The following is a 21,662-nucleotide window of genomic DNA, read 5'->3' as shown; positions in this document are numbered from 1 at the left end:
GGACTCCCCCCCCCAAAAAAAAAACAACAAACCCAAACCCAAAGAAATCAACCCCAAAAAATTCTTCACTCAAGGCCCAGGAGCTGGGAGGAGAAAAAAGGACCCAAAGCAAACAAGCTCCTAAGCTGAGCAAGCAGAGATGCTGGGAGGGAGGAGGTTTGACACAGGAGAAGCAATTGAAGCTCTTGGGTTTGTTGTCCTTTCCCTCTCCTACCCCTCTGCTCCCTTCCCCTCCCCCTCTGCTCCCTTCCCCTTCCCCTCTGCTCCCTTCCCCTTCCCCTCTGCTCCCTTCTCCTTCCCCTCTGCTCCCTTCCCCTCCCCCCAAATCTTTTATGTCTCTTTAAATACAGCTTTAGGTGATCATAGCCAGCGGGAAAACAACAACAGCTACAGGGGATGGAAGAGGGGAAAGTGCTTCGGTCAGGGGGGGAGAGAGAGGGAGAGGAGGGGGAAAAAGAGAGAGGGAGAGGAGGGGGAAAAGAGAGAGAGGGAGAGGAGGGGGAAAAGAGAGAGAGATAGGGAAAAAAAGAGAGAGAGGGAGAGGGAGAGGAAGGGGAAAAAGAGAGAGAGAGGGAGAGGAAGGGGGAAAGAGAGAGAGGGAGAGGAAGGGGGAAAGAGAGAGAGGGAGAGGAAGGGGGAAAGAGAGAGAGGGAGAGGAAGGGGGAAAGAGAGAGAGGGAGAGGAAGGGGGAAAGAGAGAGAGGGAGAGGAAGGGGGAAAGAGAGAGAGGGAGAGGAAGGGGGAAAGAGAGAGAGGGAGAGGAAGGGGGAAAGAGAGAGAGGGAGAGGAAGGGGGAAAGAGAGAGAGGGAGAGGAAGGGGGAAAGAGAGAGAGGGAGAGGAAGGGGAAAAGAGAGAGAGGGAGAGGAAGGGGAAAAAGAGAGAGGGAGAGGAAGGGGAAAAGAGAGAGGGAGAGGAAGGGGAAAAGAGAGAGGGAGAGGAAGGGGAAAAGAGAGAGAGGGAGAGGAAGGGGAAAAGAGAGAGGGAGAGGAAGGGGAAAAAGAGAGAGGGAGAGGAAGGGGAAAAAGAGAGAGGGAGAGGAAGGGGAAAAAGAGAGAGGGAGAGGAAGGGGAAAAAGAGAGGGAGAGGAAGGGGAAAAAGAGAGAGGGAGAGGAAGGGGAAAAGAGAGAGAGGGAGAGGAAGGGGAAAAGAGAGAGAGGGAGAGGAAGGGGAAAAAGAGAGAGGGAGAGGAAGGGGAAAAAGAGAGAGGGAGAGGAAGGGGAAAAAGAGAGGGAGAGGAAGGGGAAAAAGAGAGAGGGAGAGGAAGGGGAAAAAGAGAGAGAGGGAGAGGAAGGGGAAAAAGAGAGAGGGAGAGGAAGGGGAAAAAGAGAGAGGGAGAGGAAGGGGAAAAAGAGAGAGGGAGAGGAAGGGGAAAAAGAGAGAGGAAGGGGAAAAAGAGAGAGGAAGGGGAAAAAGAGAGAGAGGGAGGAAGAAAAGAGAGAGACACGGGAGGGAGGGAGAAAAAAAAGGGGGGGGGGGAAGAAAAGAAAGCAGGAGAAGTGTTTTGGTTTCTGCCCCCCCACGGCAGGGGAGGGCAGGGGAGGGCAGCAGGAGCCAGGCGGGAGGGCAGCATTAAAAAAGGTTCTGCTGCTCCCCGAAGCTGAGAACTCCTCCGGGACTGGAGCAGTACAAAAAGGTTTATTCACAGGAGTGCTCCCCCCCCCCCCCGCGGCCCCCAGCACCATTCCCAGACAAGAAGGTGATTAAGAAGAGGATTAAGCAAGGGGAGATGCAGCAGACACCAACCCCCCCCCCCCCAACAACACACAACCCCACCCCCCCCCAAGCCTGGCCACATCTTCCCTCCCCCTCCCCTGCCCTGCTCCTGTGCTCCTCTGGTTTAGCACCAATCTGGGATTCCCACCCCAGAAATTCCACCCTGGCTGCTCCTGCCCCTCCAGAGGTTGTGCTCCAGGACCTGCCCCCCCCCCAGCACCACTGCTTCCAGCTGGGGAACGAATCAGGGGCAAAGCTAAGCTCAGCTAAGCTCAGCCCAGCTCGGCTCAGAGGAGCTCATGAAGCTAAGGTCAGCCCAGCCCAGCTCAGTTCACAAAGCTAAGCCCAGCCCAGCTCAGCTCACAAAGCTAAGCTCAGCCCAGCCCAGCTCACAAAGCTAAGCTCAGCTAAACTCAGCCCAGCCCAGCAAGCTAAGCTCAGCTAAGCACAGCCCAGCCCAGCAAGCTAAGCTCAGCTAAACTCAGCCCAGCCCAGCAAGCTAAGCTCAGCTAAGCACAGCCCAGCCCAGCTCACAAAGCTAAGCTCAGCTAAGATCACTAAGCTCAGCCCAGCCCAGCAAGCTAAACTCAGCTCAGCCCAGCCCAGCTCACAAAGCTAAGCTCAGCTAAGATCACTAAGCTCAGCTAAGACCACAAAGCTCAGCTCAGCTCATCTCAGCTCAGCTCACAAAGCTCATCTCAGCTCAGCTCACAAAGCTCAGCTCAGCCCAGCTCATAAAGCTAAACTCAGCTCAGCCCAGCCCAGCAAGCTAAGCTCAGCTCAGCCTAGCTCAGCTCACAAAGCTAAGCTCAGCTAAGTCCACAAAGCTCAGCTCAGCTCAGCTCATAAAGCTAAACTCAGCTCAGCCCAGCTCACAAAGCTAAACTCAGCTAAACTCAGCCCAACCCAGCAAGCTAAGCTCAGCTCAGCCCAGCTCAGCTCACAAAGCTCAGCTCAGCTAAGACCACAAAGCTCAGCTCAGCTCAGCTCAGCCCAGCTCACAAAGCTAAGCTCAGCTAAGATCACAAAGCTCAGCTCAGCCCAGCTCACAAAGCTAAACTCAGCTAAGCTCAGCCCAGCCCAGCAAGCTAAGCTAAACTCAGCTAAACTCAGTTCAGCTCAGCTCACAAAGCTAAGCTCAGCTAAGATCACAAAGCTCAGCTCAGCTCAGCCCAGCCCAGCTCACAAAGCTAAGCTCAGCTAAGCTCAGCCCAGCCCAGCTCACAAAGCTAAGATCAGCTAAGCTCAGCCCAGCCCAGCTCATAAAGCTAAACTCAGCTCAGCCCAGCTCACAAAGCTAAGCTCAGCTAAGATCACAAAGCTCAGCTCAGCCCAGCCCAGCTCACAAAGCTAAACTCAGCTAAGCTCAGCTAAGATCACAAAGCTAAGCTCAGCCCAGCTCAGCCTGGCCAGGCTCAACCCAGCCAAGCCAGCAAAGCTCAGCTTAGCCCAGCTTGACCCAGCTCAGCCTGGCTCAGCTCAGCCCAGCCCAGCACAACTCAGCTCAGCTCAGCCCAGCCTGGCTCAGATCAGCTCAGCCCAGCCCAGCCTGGCTCCCCCTCCCCCCCAGCACCATCTGCTCCAGCAGCCTCCCCCTGCCCAGTCCCAGTCCCCCCCAGTCCCAGCCCTGCAGCCCCATGTGCTGGGAGGGAGAGGGCTGCAGGCAGGAGGTGGTGCTGGGGAGGGTCCTCTCCCCCCCCTCCCGGGACCCTCCCCAGGGTTGTGTCCCCAGACAGAGCCAAGGAATGTCTCAGTTCAGCCACTTTGGTCCCCAGATTCCCTCTTTCCCTTTGGGAATGGCACAGGCAGCAGCAGCTTCCCCTTGGGAGCATCCTGGCACAGCCTGGGCAAGGGCAGGGACCCCTCCAGCTGCTTGGTCCCCACGAGTGGGCAGAGGGCAGTGGGGGGTGGCACTGGAGGCAGCACAAAGGTGGCACCACCACTGCCCTGCTGCTGGGAGCCTGCAGCAGAGCATCTCAGCTCCTGCCCCCTCCCTGCTTCCAGTTCCTCCTGGCCCCTGCCAGCTCCAGCACCTTTGGAGCCCAAAAGGGAAGGGGTCCAGGGAGGTGCTTGGAGAGTTTGGTCCTTGTCATGGTCCCAGCTCAGTGGTGGCCCCAAAGCCACCAGGAGAGAGGTGCAGGAAGGCTCAGGGGTACCCAGCTCCAGCCTGAGAGCTGCTAGAGGGGCACAGGCACCCAGGAGGGTGCCCAGCTCCAGCCTGAGAGCTGCTGGAGGGGCACAGACACCCAGGAGGGTGCCCAGCTCCAGCCTGAGAGCTGCTGGAGGGGCACAGGCACCCAGGAGGGTGCCCAGCTCCAGCCTGAGAGCTGCTGGAGGGGCACAGGCACCCAGGAAGGTGCCCAGACTGGTGGGAGAGGGGGAGGATGGCTCAGGAGAAGCACAGGGCTTGAGGCTGTGCCTGGAGGCTCCCCAGAGCCTGGCAGCAGCAAGAGGGAAGCAGGAAAATTCTGGGGTGGGAATTTGGGGAGCAGCCACTGCAGAGGGGGAGAAGCTGCTCTGGAATGTGAGGTGCAGGAGATGCCCAGACAGAGGCAGAGGTGCAGGGTAGGGGGGGACAGGAGGTCTGTCACAGTGTCCCCTCCTCAGCACAGGGCAGCAGGAGCTCAGCTCAGCTTCGGCAGGCTCCAGCCCAGCCCAGCTCAGCCGCAGGGAGCTGCGAGGAGGCAGTGAGAGCCTGAGGCAGCAGCAGCAGCAGCTCCCAGAGCTCTCCTGAGCAGCCACTCTGAATCCCAAAGGATCCTGCTGGAAGCTTTCCTGCTCCCAGGACTGAAAGCAGCAAAAGGCTCAGTGGGAACTGCCCCGGAGGAGCTGGGAGAGGCCACCAGGAGGAGCTGGAGCAGTGCCAGGGGGAGGCTGCCAGCCTCAGCCACATCCATCACTGCCCTCTGCCCATCACTGCCCTCTGCACAGCCCTGCTGGAGCAGGGGGAGGAGCTGGAGGGGGAGGGTATTTGGTCCTAACGAGGGGCTCCTCCTCCTCCCCCCTCCCCTCTGCCAAGCTCCTGCCAACTCCAGCTGCTTGTCCTCCCTGCCCAGCAAATGCCAGGATGCCCCAAGGAGAAGCAAAGCTGCAGCAGTTTGGTCTCTCAAACCCTTCAGCACCCCTAACAGAAACCCTTCCCCCCCCTCCCTCAGTGCCAACACAGCCACAACCAAACCTCAACTGGCACAAGAAACCCAGAGGGCAGCTGCAGGAGCAGGCAGTGATGCCAGGTGGCACCAGCAGAGTGGGCAACTCCCCCTTAGGGCACAGACACCCAGGAAGGTACCCAGCTCCAGCCTGAGAGCTGCTGGAGGGGCACAGACACCCAGGAAGGTGCCCAGCTCCAGCCTGAGAGCTGCTGGAGGGGCACAGACACCCAGGAAGGTACCCAGCTCCAGCCTGAGAGCTGCTGGAGGGGCACAGACACCCAGGAAGGTACCCAGCTCCAGCCTGAGAGCTGCTGGAGGGGCACAGACACCCAGGAGGGTACCCAGCTCCAGCCTGAGAGCTGCTGGAGGGGCACAGACACCCAGGAAGGTACCCAGCTCCAGCCTGAGAGCTGCTGGAGGGGCACAGACACCCAGGAAGGTGCCCAGCTCCATCCTGAGAGCTGCTGGAGGGGCACAGACACCCAGCAAGGTACCCAGCTCCAGCCTGAGCGCTGCTGGAGTGGCACAGACACCCAGGAGGGCAGCTGCAGGAGCAGGCAGTGATGCCAGGTGGCACCAGCAGAGTGGGCAACCTCCCCTTAGGGCAGGCAGGAGAAGAGCTGCTGGGGGTGGGGCGCAGAGAGCCTCTCACTCACACACACATAGAGACAGACAGAGAGAGAGAGAGAGAGAGCTGGGCTGGGGGGAGGGGGGGATGGCAAGGTGCTGGCAGCCCCCTCTGAGCCCGTGTGCCCTGTGCCCAGGCTCAGATGGCCTCCACGTAGTTGGCAGGCAGCATGCCCGTGTCGCCCGTGCGCTCCACGGTGCCATACATCCACCCATCGTCGATCTGCTGCACGTTGATGATGGTGTCCCCGTCCTGGAAGGAGACCTCGTCCTCATCTGCTGCTGTGTAGTCGTAGACAGCACGGAAACGCTTCTGGGGGGGGCACAGAGAAAGGGCACAGTGGGCACACAGCCCTGCCCGGGGCACCGCTGCCGTCCGCGTTGGGTGCGCAGGGTGGCAAAGGGAAGCTTTGAGTTCAGAGGGGGCAGGGACAGCTCCAAGCAGCTCAGGGTGGGCCCCCCCCCCCCCACCAAGGACACAGCCGAGATGGTTTTGAACAGCTTCAGGGCATTCACAGCCTTGCCTGCCTCTGAGTGGGCATCAGATGCTACCCATGCAGGTGCCTGGCATGTAGGATGGGTTGGGAAGGAGCACAAAGAGCAGCAGGGAGCATGGGCAGGGACAGCTCCAAGTAGCTCAGAGTGCCCCCCAAGGACACAGCCAAGCTGGTCTTGAACACCTTCAGGGCATTCACAGCCTCCTCTGCCCCTGAGTGGGCATCAGATGCCACCCTTGCAGGTGCCTGGCATGTAGGATGGGTTGGGAAGGAGCACAAAGAGCAGCAGGGAGCATGGGCAGGGACAGCTCCATCCCAACTTGGGTGCCCCCAAGGACACAGCCAAGCTGGTCTTGAACACCTCCAGGGCACCCACAGCCTCCCTGGGCAACCTGTGCCAGGGTCTCACCACTCTCACTGCAAGAACTTCTTCCTCACCTCCACCCTCAGCCTGCCCTCTGCCAGCTCAAATCCATGGTCCCTCCTCCTGGCACTGCCAGCCCCTGCCCAGCTCTCCTGCAGCCCCTCCAGGCACTGGCAGGCAGCTCTGAGGAGGTCTCCCTGCAGCCTTCATCCCCTCCAGGCTGCACAGCCCCAGACTGTGCCAACCTGAAGTTGCTCCACAGCAGAGCTGCCCTGCAGCCAGGAGGCTCTCACTGGGCACCACCTGGGCACCCAACCAGTTGTGGGGGTGAGCAAAGCAAAGCCTGCCCCTGGCAGTGTGTGGACATCCCAGGGTGATGCCAACAGGGTGGAAGAGACCTCCAGAGAGCACCCAGCCCATGCCCCCCCTGCCAGGGCAGACCACCCAGGGCAGCTCACACAGCACTGAGCCCACCAGAAGGGGCTTAGAAGGGAAGTCTGTAGAGAAGGAGACCCCCCCCCAGGGGAAGGTGGGCACGGGGAGCCCCCAGCTGTACTCACCCCCCCTGCAGCAGGGGCACTGCGCTGCGTGGAGCTGGGCACTGCTGGCTCCTTGTAGCCGTAGGACTGAGGGGGAGGCTGCTGCTGGTGCTGCTGGTAGGCTGGCAGGGGAGAGAGGAGGCTGTGAGGGCAGAGTGGCACACGGGGGGTGGGGGGTGGGGAGGGGCACACACTGAGCCCCTGGCAAAGCATCAACTCTGAGGCTGAGCCTGAGCAGGGACCCAACGCTGCCAGGGGCACCAAGCCCTGAGCTGGCAGCACCAGGGCAGGAGGCTCAGCAGGCAGCTGCTGCCCCAAGGAGCTCAGAGCCATGGGATGCAGGCAGGGAAGGGTTTGGGTTGGAGATGCCCTCCAGGATCCTTCCCAGCACCACCATGGGCACAGGGTCCACGGGCAGAGGCCTCTTGAGCACCTCCAGGGATGGGCACTCCAGCACCACCTCCCTGGGCAGCCTCTGCCACTCCCTGCCCGCTCCTGCAGGACAGAAATGGTTCCTTGGACCCATCCCAGCCCTCCCCTGGCACAGGTTCAGGTCACTTCCTCTTGTCCTGGTCCTTGGTCCTTGGCAGCAGAGCCCAACCCCCACCCCAGGGAGCTGCAGACAGCAATGAGGTCTCCCTCAGGCTCCTCTTCTCCAGCCTCACCTCCCCCAGCTCTGCTCCCCAGCCCCTTCCCCACCTTCCTTGCCCTCCCCTGGGCCAGCTCCACACCTCTGAACCCCCTTCAGGGCTGGGCACTTCACCATCTCCCCACAGCCTCCTCCCCAGCCCCTTCCCCACCTTCATTGCCCTTCCCTGGACCATCTCCACAGCTCCCTCAGCTCCACACCTTTGAAACCCCTCCAGGGGTGGGAGCTTCACCATCTCCCCACAGCCTCCTCTCCTCCAGCCTCACCTTCTCCAGCCCCTTCCCTACCTCCACTGTCCTTCTCTGGGCTCCACACCTTCAAAACCCCTCCAGGGATGGGAACTCCATCACCTCCCCACAGCCTCCTCCCCAGCCCCTTCCCCACCTTCATTGCCCTTCCCTGGGCTCCACACCTCTGAACCCCCTCCAGGGATGGGAACTCCTCCACTTCCCCACAGCCTCCTCTCCTCCAGCCTCCTCTCTCCAGCCCCTTCCTCACCTTCATTGCCCCTTCTCTGGGCTCCACACCTTCAAAACCCCTCCAGGACTGGGCACTCTATCACCTCCCCACAGCCTCCTCTCTCCCAGCCTCCTCTCCTCCAGCCCCTTCCCTACCTTCACTGCCCTTCTCTGGAGCAGGTCCACACCTCTGAAACCCTCCAGGGATGGGAACTCCATCACCTCCCTACAGCCTCCTCTCCTCCAGCCTCACCTCCTCCAGCCCCTTCCCCGGGCTCCACACCTCTGAACCCCCTCCCCACAGCCTCCTCTCTCCCAGCCTCCCCTCTCCAGCCCCTTCCCCACCTCCACTGCCCTTCCCTGGGCTCCACACCTTCAAAACCCCTCCAGCACTGGGCACTCCATCACCTCCCCATAGCCTCCTCTCCTCCAGCCCCTTCCCTACCTCCACTGCCCTTCCCTGGAGCAGGTCCACACCTTCAGAACCCCCTCCAGCACTGGGCACTCCATCACCTCCCCACAGCCTCCTCTCCTCCAGCCCCTTCCCCACCTCCACTGCCCTTCCCTGGGCTCCACACCTCTGAACCCCCTCCAGGACTGGGCACTCCATCACCTCCCCACAGCCTCCTCTCTCCCAGCCTCCTCTCTCAAGCCCCTTCCCCACCTCCACTGCCCTTCCCTGGGCTCCACACCTCTGAACCCCCTCCAGGGATGCGATTTCCACCACCACCTCCCCGGGCAGCCTGTGCCAGGCCATGCCCAGCCCTCCATGCCCCTCTCCATACCCTGGTTGCTGGGCTGGCTGTGGTGTGGCTGCTGCTGGTGCTGCTGCTGCTGCTCTGGAGGTCTCCTGTAGTTGCTCTCCTGGGGGTTGCTGCGCTCCAGCTCCGCACCCTCGCTGGGGCTGGGTCCCATCCTGCTGCGCTCAAACTCCTCATGGTACTTGATCTGCAGTGGCAAGAAAGGAGTTGGAAGGGAGGGGAAGGGGGGTGAGGGGCACAGCACAGCTGGCAGCAGGTCCTTGCAGCCCCATGGCAAGCTTTAGGAGCAGCTCTTCTTGCCAGCTTGTTTCTTTTCCCTGCCAAGCCCCTCGGTGCCAGCAACTCTCTGCCAGCTTGACCCATCCCCAAGAGGTGCCAGGAGGTTGGGGGTGGAAGGGATGGGTCAAGGTCAGCTTCAGTGCCAACCTCTCTGCCATGGGGAGGGGCAGCTGTTGGCAGCAAGGGGCCTCATCCAGGCTGGTGCTGAACACCTCTCCAGGGAGGTTGTGGAGCACAGAAGCACCCAATGGGATCTTTGATCCCATTGAGTGCTTCTGTGCTCCACAACCTCCCTGGGCAAACCTGTGCCCACCTCCTCCTCCCCTCTGCCAGCTCAAAGCCATTATCCCTCCCCTCCTGGCACTGCCAACCCTTGCCACAAGCCCTTCCAGGCACTGGCAGGCAGCTTTGAGGTCTCCCCCTGCAGCCTTCATCCTCTCCAAGGGAGGTTCTTCAACCTCTCCTCATCCTTGGAGCCTCCTCTGGAGCTTCTCCAACCAGACCCATGCCCTTTATCCCCTAGGACAGGGCACAAAAAGGGGGGGGGAACAGGGCACAAAAGGGGGGAACAGGACACAAAAGGGGGGGAACTGGCACAAAAGGGGGGGAACTGGCACAAAAGGGGGGGGGGGACAGGGCACAAAAAGGGGGGGGGGACAGGGCACAAAAAGGGGGGGAACAGGGCGCAAAAAGGGGGGACAGGGCACAAAAAGGGGGGGAACTGGCACAAAAGGGAGGGAACAGGGCACAAAAAGGGGGAACAGGGCACAAAAGGTGGGGACAGGGCACAAAAGGGGGGGGAACAGGGCACAAAAAGGGGGGGGGAACAGGGCACAAAAAGGGGGGGGGAACAGGGCACAAAAAGGGGGGAAACAGGGCACAAAAAGGGGGGGGACAGGGCACAAAAAGGGGGGGGACAGGGCACAAAAAGGGGGGGACAGGGCACAAAAAGGGGGGGGGACAGGGCACAAAAAGGGGGGAGACAGGGCACAAAAAGGGGGGGGAACAGGGCACAAAAAGGGGGGGGAACAGGGCACAAAAAGGGGGGGGTCATGCCCAGCTTCTCCCCCTCCCTCCCCAGCTCTTCTCCTCAGGGCTGCTTTGCCCAGCCCCAATGCCAGGAAGCTTTCTCCAGCTGCAGCCTCAGCTTGGCACCTCCACTCCCCTGCCCTCATCCCCCCCCCCCCCCACTCAGGGTGTTTTGGGGCACACTCTGTGCTTGGTGGGCACCCTGGCAGGGGGAGGGTTGGCTGCTGAGCTGGGCTCTCTCTTCCTGCACTAAGTGGGTCACTGCAAGCCCAGGCTGGCAGCCAGATGCCCGCAGGGAAGCTGCTGTGGCCAAGGAGAGAGGGTGAAGGGAGCTGAGCTGATGATGTGGGCAGGGCTGATCTCTCTGCTGGGTGTTCGAATGCCCACCCCCAGCCCCTCCCCCCCCAAAAAACCCCCCCCAAACCCCACTAAGCAGGGCAGTGGTGGTGGTCTCTGTACCAAAGTGCCCCCCCCCGAGAAGCTGCCTCCAGGGATAACCTTCCCAGCAAACCCCAAGAGGCTTTTTTGGGGGGGTGGGGGAGGTTGGGGTGCAGAGAAGATCCCCTGGAGGAGAGCTCAGGGCTTGCCAGGGCTCAGGAGAGGAGGGCATGAAGAGCCCCAGGCCATGCTGCTGGGCATCCTGAGAGCTGGCAGCAGCCTCATGCCCAGAGCCTTCCCTCCCTGGGCACAGCTTCCAGCCCAGCAGCTTTGTTCTCAGGCACTCGAGGTCAAGGATGCTGAAGGTGGAGAGGAGGAGGAGGAGGAGGAGGAGGAGGAGGCCGTGGTGGGGGGAGGAGGAGGGAGAATGAGAGGAGGTCGTGGAGGGGGGAGGAGGAGGGAGAGGAGGTCGTGGGGGGGGGAGGAGGAGGGAGAGGAGGTCGTGGGGGGGGGGAGGAGGAGGGAGAGGAGGTCGTGGGGGGGGGAGGAGGAGGGAGAGGAGGTCGTGGGGGGGAGGGGGGGAGGAGGAGATCGGGGATGAGAGGAGGGAGGAGGAGAGGAGGTCGGGGTGGGAGGAAGAAGGAGAGGAAGAGGAGATCGTGGAGGGGGGAGGAAGAGGAGGAGGAAGAGGGAGAAGAAGAGGAGGGAGGGGAGGGAAGGGGAGAAAGAGGGAGAGGAGGTCGGGGGGGGGAGGAGGAAGGAGAGGGAGAGGAGGTCGGGGGTGGGGAGGAGGAAGGAGAGGGAGAGGAGGTCGTGGTGGGGGGGTAGGAAGGAGAGGGAGAGGAGGTCGTGGTATGGGGAGGAGGAGGAGGAGCAGGAGGGGGAGGGCACCTCGCAGAAGCTGCCTGTGGGCAGCCAGGAGGTTGTGCCCTGCCAAGCTGAGCGCCAGGGCTGGGCTCAGCGGGCAGGGAGCAGCCAGTCCCTGCCTCCTGCTGGGGCTTGGCTGCAGCTCCTGGGGTGGGCAAGGACCACCGAGGGGAGGGGAGGGGAGGGGAGAGGCCATCCCCCAGGTCCTGCCTGCTCTGCGCTGTCAGCCCCGGGGAGCGCAGGGGACGAGAGGCAGAGCCCAGGGCTGCCACTGGCGGTGCCGCAGCTGGACGTGCCAGGCTGCTGCAGCCTCCTCCTCCTCCTCCTCACCATGGCAACGCTCAGCCAGCCACGGCCACGGCCACCAGCACCCCCCCCCCACCGGCCCCTGGGCAGGGCCTGGGGGCAGGCAGGACCTGCTGCTGGCAAGGGTGGCACTCTTGGAGCGGGCAGAGCTGAGCCTGCTGCAGAGCCAGGGCAGGCAGAGCTCCCCCTCCAGAAGGTGGCAGGAGGATGGAGGTGATGCTGTGCAGCCCCTCCACGACAGGGAGGAGGAGGAGGAGGATGATGGAATCAGGGCAGTGGTTGGGTTGGAAGTGACCTTTCTGAGCACCCAGCTCTTCCCCCAGCCGTGCCAGGGCACTACCCCAGTCGTGCCAGGGCACTACCCCAGCCGTGCCAGGGCACCTACCCCAGCCGTGCCAGGGCACCTACCCACATGTGCCCCCCAGCACCACACCTGCAGTGCTTGGAAACCCTTCCAGGGGATGGGCACTGCCCTGGGCAGCCTGGGCCAGGCCTTGGCAACGCTTTCTGGGCAAGAAATTGTCCCTCGTGGCCAACCCAACCCTGCCCTGGCACAACCTGAGGCCATTTCCTCTTGTCCTGTGCCTTGCTCCTTGGCAGCAGAACCCAACCCCCACCTGGCTCCAGGGAGTCTCCCTCCAATGAGATCTCCCTCAGCCTCCTTTCTCCAGGCTGAACCCCCCCCGGAGCTCCCCCAGCTGCTCCTCAGGAGCTCTGCAGACCCTTCCCAGGACCTGCTCCAGGCTCTCCACGTCCTGCTGGGAGCAGCTGGGGCAGGAGGGCAGCTGAGGACCCTGAGGGAGCTCCCTGCTGGGTTGCCCTGGGGCAGGAGGGCAGCCGATGGTGGTCCCTGCCCACCCCCCCCCCCCGGGGCTGGTAGGACCCTGAGGAGCTGTTTGCAGCCCCAGCACAAAGCAGCAGCAGCAGCAGCAGCAGCAACCTCTCCCCACAGCTGGCTGGGAGGGAAAGGGCTTGGCAGGAGAGCCAGGAGGGTGCCAGGGCAAGCAGAGCCTGGCAGGGCACAGGCACAGCTGCAGGGGGGGTTGGGGGGGCAGCAGGGAGAGCTCTGTTTGGGAGCCAGAGAGAGAGCCCTGCAGGCCCAGTGCCAGCGTGGGGCTGGCCCCAGTCAGCCCAGTGCCCACAGCTGCTGCCCACACTGGGCTGTGCTGGCAGGCAGGGCTGGCTGGCACAGCTGCTGGCCCCCTTTGCCCCCTCCCCAGCCCCCCCCCACTCTCTGCTGCTGCCTTGCTTGCTCCTGGCAGCACCTCAGGAGGAAGGCAAAGCACTTGGCTGCTCCTCTGCATCCAGCTGCAGGAGCCCAGAGAGCTGCCAAGAGGGTGCCAAGGTGCCCAGAGAGCTGCCAAGAGGGCGCCAAGGTGCCCAGAGAGCTGCCAAGAGGGCGCCAAGGTGCCCAGAGAGATGCCAAGAGGGCGCCAAGGTGCCCAGAGAGATGCCAAGAGGGTGCCAAGGTGCCCAGAGAGCTGCCAAGAGGGTGCCAAGGTGCCCAGGGCAAGGAAAAGGGGGTGGGGGGGACCTGGAGCTAAGCTGCTGCAGCCTCCTGTGCTGGTGGGGCAGGGAGCAGAGCGTGGGCAGAGCCTGCTGCGGCGGGGAGGAAGGTCACAGCATCACCACCATCCTCCTCCTCCTCCCGGGCAGGGAGCCGAAGGCCACTCACGTTGCTGATCTGGTCCTGAGTCTTCCTGATCCTCTGCAGCTCGGGGGTGTCTGCGACCACGCTGAAGCCCTTCCCCTTGCTCCGCTCGAACTCCTCCTTGTAGCGGATCTGGGCGGGGGGGGAGAGACAGAGCAGCTCCAGAGCGGGAGGGGAGAGAGCTGGGGGGCAGAGCACAGAGACCCCCCCCGGGGCAGAGCACAGAGACCCCCCCCGGGGCAGAGCACAGAGACCCCCCCCGGGGCAGAGCACAGAGACCCCCCCCGGGGCAGAGCACAGAGCCCCCCCCGGGGCAGAGCACAGAGCCCCCCCCAGGGCAGAGCACAGAGACCCCCCCCGGGGCAGGCAGCAACAGAGCCCCCCTCGGGGCAGAGCACAGAGACCCCCCCCAGGGCAGAGCACAGAGCCCCCCCCAGGGCAGAGCACAGAGACCCCCCCGGGGCAGGCAGCAACAGAGCCCCCCTCGGGGCAGAGCACAGAGACCCCCCCCAGGGCAGAGCACAGAGACCCCCCCGGGGCAGGCAGCAACAGAGCCCCCCCCCGGGGCAGGCAGCAACAGAGCCCCCCCCCGGGGCAGGCAGCAACAGACCCCCCCCCCGGGGCAGGCAGCAACAGAGCCCCCCCCCGGGGCAGGCAGCAACAGAGCCCCCCCCCGGGGCAGGCAGCAACAGAGCCCCCCCCCGGGGCAGGCAGCAACAGAGACCCCCCCGGGGCAGGCAGCAACAGAGACCCCCCCGGGGCAGGCAGCACAGACCCCCCCGGGGCAGGCAGCAACAGAGACCCCCCCGGGGCAGGCAGCAACGGAGCCCCCCCCCCGAACACCAACAGAGCCCCCCCAGGGCAGGCAGCAACGGAGCCCCCCCCGGGGCAGGCAGCAACAGAGCCCCCCTAGGGCAGGCAGCAACAGAGACCCCCCCGGGCAGGCAGCAACAGAGACCCCCCCCCTGAACACTAACAGACCCCCCCTCCGGGGCAGGCAGCACCAGGGCCCCCCCAGGGCAGAGCACAGAGCCCCCCCCAGGGCAGGCAGCAACGGAGTCCCCCCCCCCCCGAACACCAACAGAGTCCCCCCGGGGCAGGCAGCACCAGGGCAGAGCACAGAGCCCCCCCCGGGCAGGCAGCAACGGAGTCCCCCCCTGAACACTACCAGACCCCCCCCCGGGGCAGGCAGCACCAGGGCAGTCACAGAGCCCCCCCCCGGGCAGCAGCCTCCCTGCCGAGGTCTCCAGGAGCAGCAGAGCTCTGCTGGGATCCCCAACCCCAGCTCTGCCTCCTGCTCTGGTGTCGGGGGGGGCAGCACCACCCAGATGGGGGCAGATGCCCGTGGCAGGGGGGGGTTGGCACTGACTGAGCCTTCCAAAGCAGCTCCTTCTGTGGGTCCTGGGTGAGGGGGGACAGGAACCTTCCCCCCACAGCCTGGGAAGGCAGGGAGGGCTGTGCCCCACCCCCACCCATCTTAGGAGCCTGGAAAAGGAACACCCCCACCCCCCCCACCCCCCCCCCGGGGGGGCTGAGAGCCTGCAATTTCCTTGCCACAAGTGGGCTGGCAGAGGTGGGCACCTGGGGGGGGACTCACACTCATTTAGCTGCTCCAGCCCCAGTGCCACCTCCTCGAGGGACACAAATAGCAGAGGGAAGGACACAAACTCAACCCCCCCACGGCCTTTCCTTCCCCCCACCCAAGCAGGCAGCACACAAAGGCTGCTTCTAGTGGCAGCCACTATGGGAGTGACCTCCTCGGGGGTCAGCCCCACGGGTGGGGGGAGAGGGACCAGAGGGAAAGGGCAAAGCTGCAGCAGTTGCACAGGCAGGGAATGGCCCTGGGCAGGCAGGAATCCTTTGGGGGGGGGGGGGGGGGTCAGAAGGGACCTCTGGAGCTCAGCCAGGACCCCAAGAGCTGCTGCCACAACTCTGAGGAGGAGAGGAGAGGAGGAGGGAAGGAATCAGAGCAGGCAGGAGGTGGAAGGGACCTCTGGAGATGCCCCAGCAGGGCACCCCCAGCAGCTTGCCCAGCAGCACAGTGCCCAGGGGGGTTGGAAGGGACCTCTGGAGCTCAGCCAGGCCAACCCCTAACCCCCTCTGCCCCAGCAGGGCACCCACAGCAGCTTGCCCAGCAGCACAGTGCCCAGGGGGGGCTGGCAGCTCTGCACACAAGGAGACTCCACAACCTCTCTGGGCAGCCTGCTCCAGACCTCCACCAAGCAACTTTCTCCTCCTGCTCAGGGGGAAGCTCCTGGGTGCCAGTTTGTGCCCCCTGTGCTGTCCCTGGGCACCACTCAGCAGAGTCTGGCCCCAGCCTCTTGCCCCCAACCTTTCAGCTCCTGCTGAGCACTGCTCAGCTGCCCTCTGGGGCTGCTCCTCTGCAGGCTCTCAGCCTCTGCTCCTCACAGAGCTGCTCCAGGCCCCTCAAAGCCTCCCCTGGGCTCCCCCCAGCACTTCTCTGCCTCCCCTGACCTGGGGCAGCCCAGCAGAAGAGAGCCCAGAACTGGAGTGAGTCCCACCCAGCCAAGCTGCCTCCTTCTCCTCCTCTTCACTCCTGCTCCTCCCCTCCTGGGCTCCACTTTGTGCCCTCTGCTGCTGCTGCAGGGAACCAACTCTGCAGCAGGGATCTGTGCTCCACTCTGGCAGCCCAGGGAGGTCCTCACAGAGCTGCTCCAAACCCCTCAAAGCCTCCCCTGGGCTCCCCCCAGCACTTCTCTGTCCCCCTGGAACTGAGGAGCCCAGACCTGGTCCCACTGCTCCTCATGTGTCCTGCCTGGGGCAGAGCAGAGGGGCAGGAGGAGCTGCCTTGCCCTGCTGCCCACACTCTCCATGCCCCCCACTGGCCCACTGGGGCCTTCCTGGCCACCAGGGCACCTTGCTGGCTCCTGGGGAACTTCTCCACCAGGGCTGCACACTCAGGGAAGCCTCACCCCAGGGACCAAAGGCTTGGCCACTGCTGGCCAGGATGCCCATTCTGCTAGCCCTGCAGCTCAGGGCCAGGCTGCCAGGTGTGCCAGCAGAGCCAGCCAGCCCTTCTCCCTGTGCCAACCAGCTCCTTTGGCAAGACTGAAGCCTGCTGCCTGCTCTGGGAGGGCTGAGGTGGGGGGGGGGGGGGTGTGACCTGTTCCTGCCCCCAGAGGTTCCTCAGCTCCTGCAATTAGGGAGAAGGAATTTGTCATCGGGGCAGAGCTGCTGCCTGCAGCCAGAGGCAGCAAGGTTTGGCTCCTGGGAAGGAGGAGACTCCCTCTGTGGGCAGAACAAAGGCAGGGAGGGAGCCAGAGCTCAGCTCAAGTGTTTAGGAGCTCTCTCCCCCAGGGCTCCAGGCCAGCCAAGGGCCTGGCAGCTTCCCCCAGCTCAGCTTTTCCACCTTCCTCCCACTGCTCCTGCAGCCCAGCCCCTCTCACCCCTCCTGCATCCCATGCTTCTCACCACCCCTGCATCCCAGCACACCCTCCCCACCTGTCCTGCATCCCAGCACACCCTTCCCACCTGTCCTGCATCCCAGCACACCCTTCCCACCTCTCCTGCATCTCAAACTACCCTTCCCACCTCTCCTGCTCCTCATCCCTCCCACTTCCCCTGCATCCCAGCCCAACCCTCCCACCTTCCAGCCCACCTTTCCCACCTGCCCTGCATCCCAGCCCACCCTTCACACCACTCCTGAATCCCAGCACACCCTTCCCACTCCTCCTGCATCTCAAACTATCCTTCCCACCTGCCCTGCATCCCAGCCCACCCTCTCCACCTCTGCTGCAGGCTGCACCCCCCCAGCTCCCTCAGCCTCTCCTCACAGGGCTGTGCTCCAGGCCCCTCCCCAGCCTTGCTGCCCTGCTCTGGGCACCTGCCAGCACCTCAGCAGCTCTCTGCAATGGAGGAGCCCAGAGCTGGGCACAGCACTGCAGGGGTGGCCTGAGCAGTGCTGAGCACAGGGGCACAAGAACCTCCCTGCTCCTGCTGCCCACACTGCTCCTCAGCCAGCCCAGGCTGCCATTGGCTCTGCTGCCCACCTGGGCACTGCTGCCTCCTCTGCAGCTCCTCTCTCACAGCACCCCCAGGGCCCTCTCTGCCTGCCTGCTCTCAGCCACTCTGGCCCCAGCCTGCAGTGCTGCTTGGGGTTGCTGTGGCCAAAGTGCACAACCTGCCCTTGGCCTTCTTCAGCCTCCTCCCCTTGGCCTCTGCCCACCCATGCAGCCTGCCCAGGTCCCTCTGCAGGGCTCTGCTCCCCTCCAGCAGCTCCACACTGCTCCTAGCTTGGTGCCAGCTGCACACTCACTGCTGCTGGACTCAATGCCCTGCTCCAGAGCATCAATGAAGACACTGCCCAGGCCTGTGCCCAGCACTGCTCCCTGGGGCACAGCACTGCTGCCAGCTGCCTGTGGCACCATTCACCACCACTCTCTGTGCCCAGCCCTGCAGCCAGTTCCTGACCCATACCAGAGTGACTCTGTCCCAGCCAGGAGCTGCCAGCTGTGCCAGGAGCTGCTTGGGGCAGAAGGCATCAAAGCCACTCCAGGCAGCAGCTCAGCTCCCTTCTCCTGGCTCAGTTCTCTCCCTTCCACCTTCAAAGCAGCTCCCAGGATGAGAAGGTTGAGCTGCAGCAGCCTCTCTGCTGGGCACTGCCACACGTTGGTGCTTTCCAGAGACTAAAGGGCTGTGTGCCAGGCTGCAGGGTGGCAGAAGAGAGGGGCAGAGGCTCGGGGAGGGGAGGGGCTGGCAGCTCACCTGGCTCTGGAGCTCACTCTGCTGCTTCAGGCGCAGGTTCTCGGGGGTGTCTGCCACGATGGTGAAGGACTGCTTGGGGTAGTGCCTGCAGAGACAGGGGCAGCACCATCAGCCCCTGCCCACAGCCCTGCCCACAGCCCCTGCCCCCTGCCTGCACCTCAGCTCCCTCCTGCCCACTGCCCAGACCCACTACCCACACCCCAACCCCCCCTGCCCACAGCCCAGCTCCCCTCACCCACAGCCCAGCCCCCTGCCTGCACCCCAGTCCCCCCTGCCCACACCTCAGCTCCCTCCTGCCCACTGCCCAGACCCACTACCCACACCCCAACCCCCCCTGCCCACACCCCAACCCCCCCTACCCACAGCCCAGCTCCCCTCACCCACAGCCCAGCTCCCTGCCTGCACCTCAGCTCCCTCCTGCCCACTGCCCAGACCCACTGCCCACACCCCAATCCCCCCTGCCCACACCTCAGCTCCCTCCTGCCCACTGCCCACACCCACTACCCACACCCCAACCCCACATGCCCTCAGCCCAGCTCCTCCTGCCCACTGCCCACACCCACTACCCACACCCCAACCCCCCCTGCCCACACCTCAGCTCCCTCCTGCCCACTGCCCACACCCACTACCCACACCCCAACCCACTGTGCCCACAGCCCAGCTCCTCCTGCCTGCACCCCAGCTTCCTCCTACCCACTGCCCAGCCCCTCCTGCCCACTGCCCAGCCCCACTACCCACACCCCAACCCCCCCAGCCCACGGCCCAGCTCCCCTCACCCACAACCCAGCTCCCCCCTGTCTGCACCCCAGCTCCCTCCTACCCACTGCCCACACCCCAACCTCCCCTGCCTGCACCTCAGCTCCCTCCTGCCTACACCCACTACCCACACCCCAATCCCCCCTGCCCACACAGCCCAGCTCCCCTCACCCACAGCCCAGCCCCCTGCCTGCACCCCAGCCCCCTGCTGCCTGCACCTCAGCTCCCTCCTGCCCACTGCCCACACCCACTACCCACACCCCAACCCCCTGTGCCCACAGCCCTGCACCTCAGCTCCCTCCTGCCCACTGCCCAGACCCATTACCCACACCCCAACCCTCTGTACCCACAGTCCAGCTCCTCCTGCCTGCACCCCAGCTCCCTCCTACCCACTGCCCACACCCCAACCCCCCCTGCCCACACCTCAGCTCCCTCCTGCCCACTGCCCAGACCCACTACCCACACCCCAACCCCCTGTGCCCACAGCCCAGCTCCTCCTGCCCACAGCCCAACCCTCCCATGCCCACACCCCATTCTCTCAGCCCAGCTCCCCCCTGCCCACAGCCCAAGCTGCCCCCCCCAGCAGCTCGCAGGGCTCAGAGCAGGGCTGCAGCTTCATCCCCACCCGTGGGGGGAGGGGAGGGGGCAGGGGGGTCGCCTGCAGCCCCCTCCTGTGCGAGGGGCTCAGGTGGGAAGGGATCTCCAAAGCTCACCAGGTCCAACCCCCCCCAGCCCTGCCAGAGCAGCACCACCCAGGAACACATCCAGAGTGGGGGGGGCTGGAAGTCAGCAGCCCCAACCAGAGCAGGCTGCTGCCAGCCTCAGGCAAGCTGAGCCCGGGGTGGTGCCAGGCACGGGGCAGCTGCCAGCTCTCTGCCCACCTCAGTGCCAAACAGCTCAGAGTCCTCCTCTGTGGAGCCTCAAAGCACTGAGCAGGTGGCACTGCCCTCCTGGGCTGGCACAGCAACCCAAGCCACCCGTGGCAGCAGTGGGATGGCAGACAGGGCAGAGCTGCCCTCCCCAGAAAGGCTACAGCAGGGCAGAGGCAGGTGGCAGGAAGGGTCCCAGGGCACAGGAGCAGGCAGTGGTGGAGTCCTCATCCCTGCAGGGGTCCCCAAATCCCTTGGGATGAGCAGCTCAGAGCCACAGGTGGACACCAGCAGCTCCAGGGGGTTCCAGCCAGGCCCCCCCTGGGACTGCAGGACTTTGGGGCAGTGGCTGCCAGGAGCTGCCAGGAGCTGGGGGTGGGTGGAAGGCACCGAGACAGCTCCAGCCCCAACCTGGGCAGCAGATGTGAGGCCCTGGGGCAGGCTGCAGCTCAGCTTCACCTGCAGAGTGCTGCAGGAGCTTGGCCAAAGGGTGAGGAGCCCAGAGCCCAGCAGGCTGGCAGAGAGCTCCAAGCCCAGCCTGGCACCCAGCCTGGCACCCAGCCCTGCCCAACCAACCACACCATGGCACTCAGTGCCCCAGCCAGCCTTGGCCTCAACACCTCCAGCCATGGGCATTGCACCACCTCCCTGGGCAGCCCATTCCAGTGCCAATCACTCTCTCTGCCAGGAACTTCCTCCTCACATCCAGCCTGAGCCTGCCCTGCCACAGCTTCAGCCTGGGTCCCCTTCTTCTGGCCCTGGGGGCCTGGCAGCAGAGCCCAACCCCACCTGGCTACAGCCTCCCTGCAGGCAGCTGCAGGCAGCAATCAGCTCTGCCCTGAGCCTCCTCTGCTGCAGGCTGCACCCCCCCAGCTCCCTCAGCCTCTCCTCACAGGGCTGTGCTCCAGGCCCCTCCCCAGCCTTGCTGCCCTGCTCTGGGCACCTGCCAGCACCTCAGCAGCTCTCTGCAATGGAGGAGCCCAGAGCTGGGCACAGCACTGCAGGGGTGGCCTGAGCAGTGCTGAGCACAGGGGCACAAGAACCTCCCTGCTCCTGCTGCCCACACTGCTCCTGAGCCAGCCCAGGCTGCCACTGGCTCTGCTGCCCACCTGGGCACTGCTGCCTCCTCTGCAGCTGCTGTTCATCCATCACCAAACCGTGGCCCCCTCAGCACAGAGATCTCCACAGCTTTGAAAGCCCCTCCAGGGGTGGGGACACTCCTGAGCAGCCTGCTCCAGCCTCTCAGAACCCTTTCAGCCACTTGGGAGACCTGAAAGTGAGGTTCAGCATTGACCTCAGAGCCTGCCCCAGGCCTGTGAGCTGCCTTCAGAGGGCTGCTGAGCCCTCAGGAGCTGCCTGCAGCAGAGCACAGTCCCAGCTCTGGAAGAGGCTTTGGCATCTTCTGTGCCCCAACCCTCTCTGCCCCAGGGCTGGCACCAGGTGGGCAGAGGACTCTGCTTGGAAGCTGCTGGCTCAGGGCAGGGCAGCAGCAGAGAGAGGCAGGCAGAGAGCTGCAGAGCAGCAAACAGCTCCCAGAGCAGCAGCACAGGAAACTGGAGGTCAAAAATAGCTGCCTCAGGCTGCCCCCACCCCCTGCACCAGAGCCACCCCCGAAGCACCACACAGGAACCAAACCACAGCTCAGCAGCCACCACCACTGCCAGCACCCAGCCCTGTGAGGACAGCCAAGGGCCAGCACCACTGCTTGGGGGCCCTACAAGGACAGCCAAGTGCCAGCACCACTGCCTGGGGGCCCTACAAGGACACTCAAGTGCCAGCACCCAGCCCTGTGAGGACAGCCAAGGGCCAGCACCACTGCTTGGGGGCCCCACAAGGACACCCAAGTGCCAGCACCCAGCCCTGTGAGGACAGCCAAGGGCCAGCACCACTGCTTGGGGGCCCTACAAGGACACCCAAGTGCCAGCACCACTGCCTGGGGGCCCTACAAGGACACTCAAGTGCCACCATCACTGCCTGGGGACCCCACAAGGACACCCAAGTGCCAGCACCACTGCTTGGTGGCCCCACAAGGACACCCAAAT

General features: G+C 64.2%; 1 protein-coding gene across 1 annotated transcript in view; it reads right to left on the bottom strand.

Annotated features, from left to right (window-relative positions):
* Nucleotides 1–4,860: 4,860 nt before the first annotated feature.
* The window catches only part of LASP1 (LIM and SH3 protein 1), a 37,574-nt gene continuing 20,772 nt past the window's right edge, over nt 4,861–21,662 (bottom strand). Inside the window, exons 3-7 of the mRNA XM_064174487.1 lie at nt 17,996–18,080; nt 13,295–13,402; nt 8,785–8,947; nt 6,914–7,014; nt 4,861–5,805 (exon numbers count right to left, since the gene is read on the bottom strand). Coding sequence (XP_064030557.1) covers nt 5,632–5,805; nt 6,914–7,014; nt 8,785–8,947; nt 13,295–13,402; nt 17,996–18,080 — 631 coding nt within the window. The 3' untranslated portion in view covers nt 4,861–5,631. The remainder of the gene's footprint in view (nt 5,806–6,913; nt 7,015–8,784; nt 8,948–13,294; nt 13,403–17,995; nt 18,081–21,662) is intronic.

The sequence above is a fragment of the Pogoniulus pusillus genome, chromosome 40 (genome assembly GCF_015220805.1).
Source record: "Pogoniulus pusillus isolate bPogPus1 chromosome 40, bPogPus1.pri, whole genome shotgun sequence".
Classification (NCBI taxonomy): domain Eukaryota; kingdom Metazoa; phylum Chordata; class Aves; order Piciformes; family Lybiidae; genus Pogoniulus; species Pogoniulus pusillus.
Note: the sequence above shows the minus strand (reverse complement) of the source record. Positions and strands in the feature narration are given on the sequence as shown.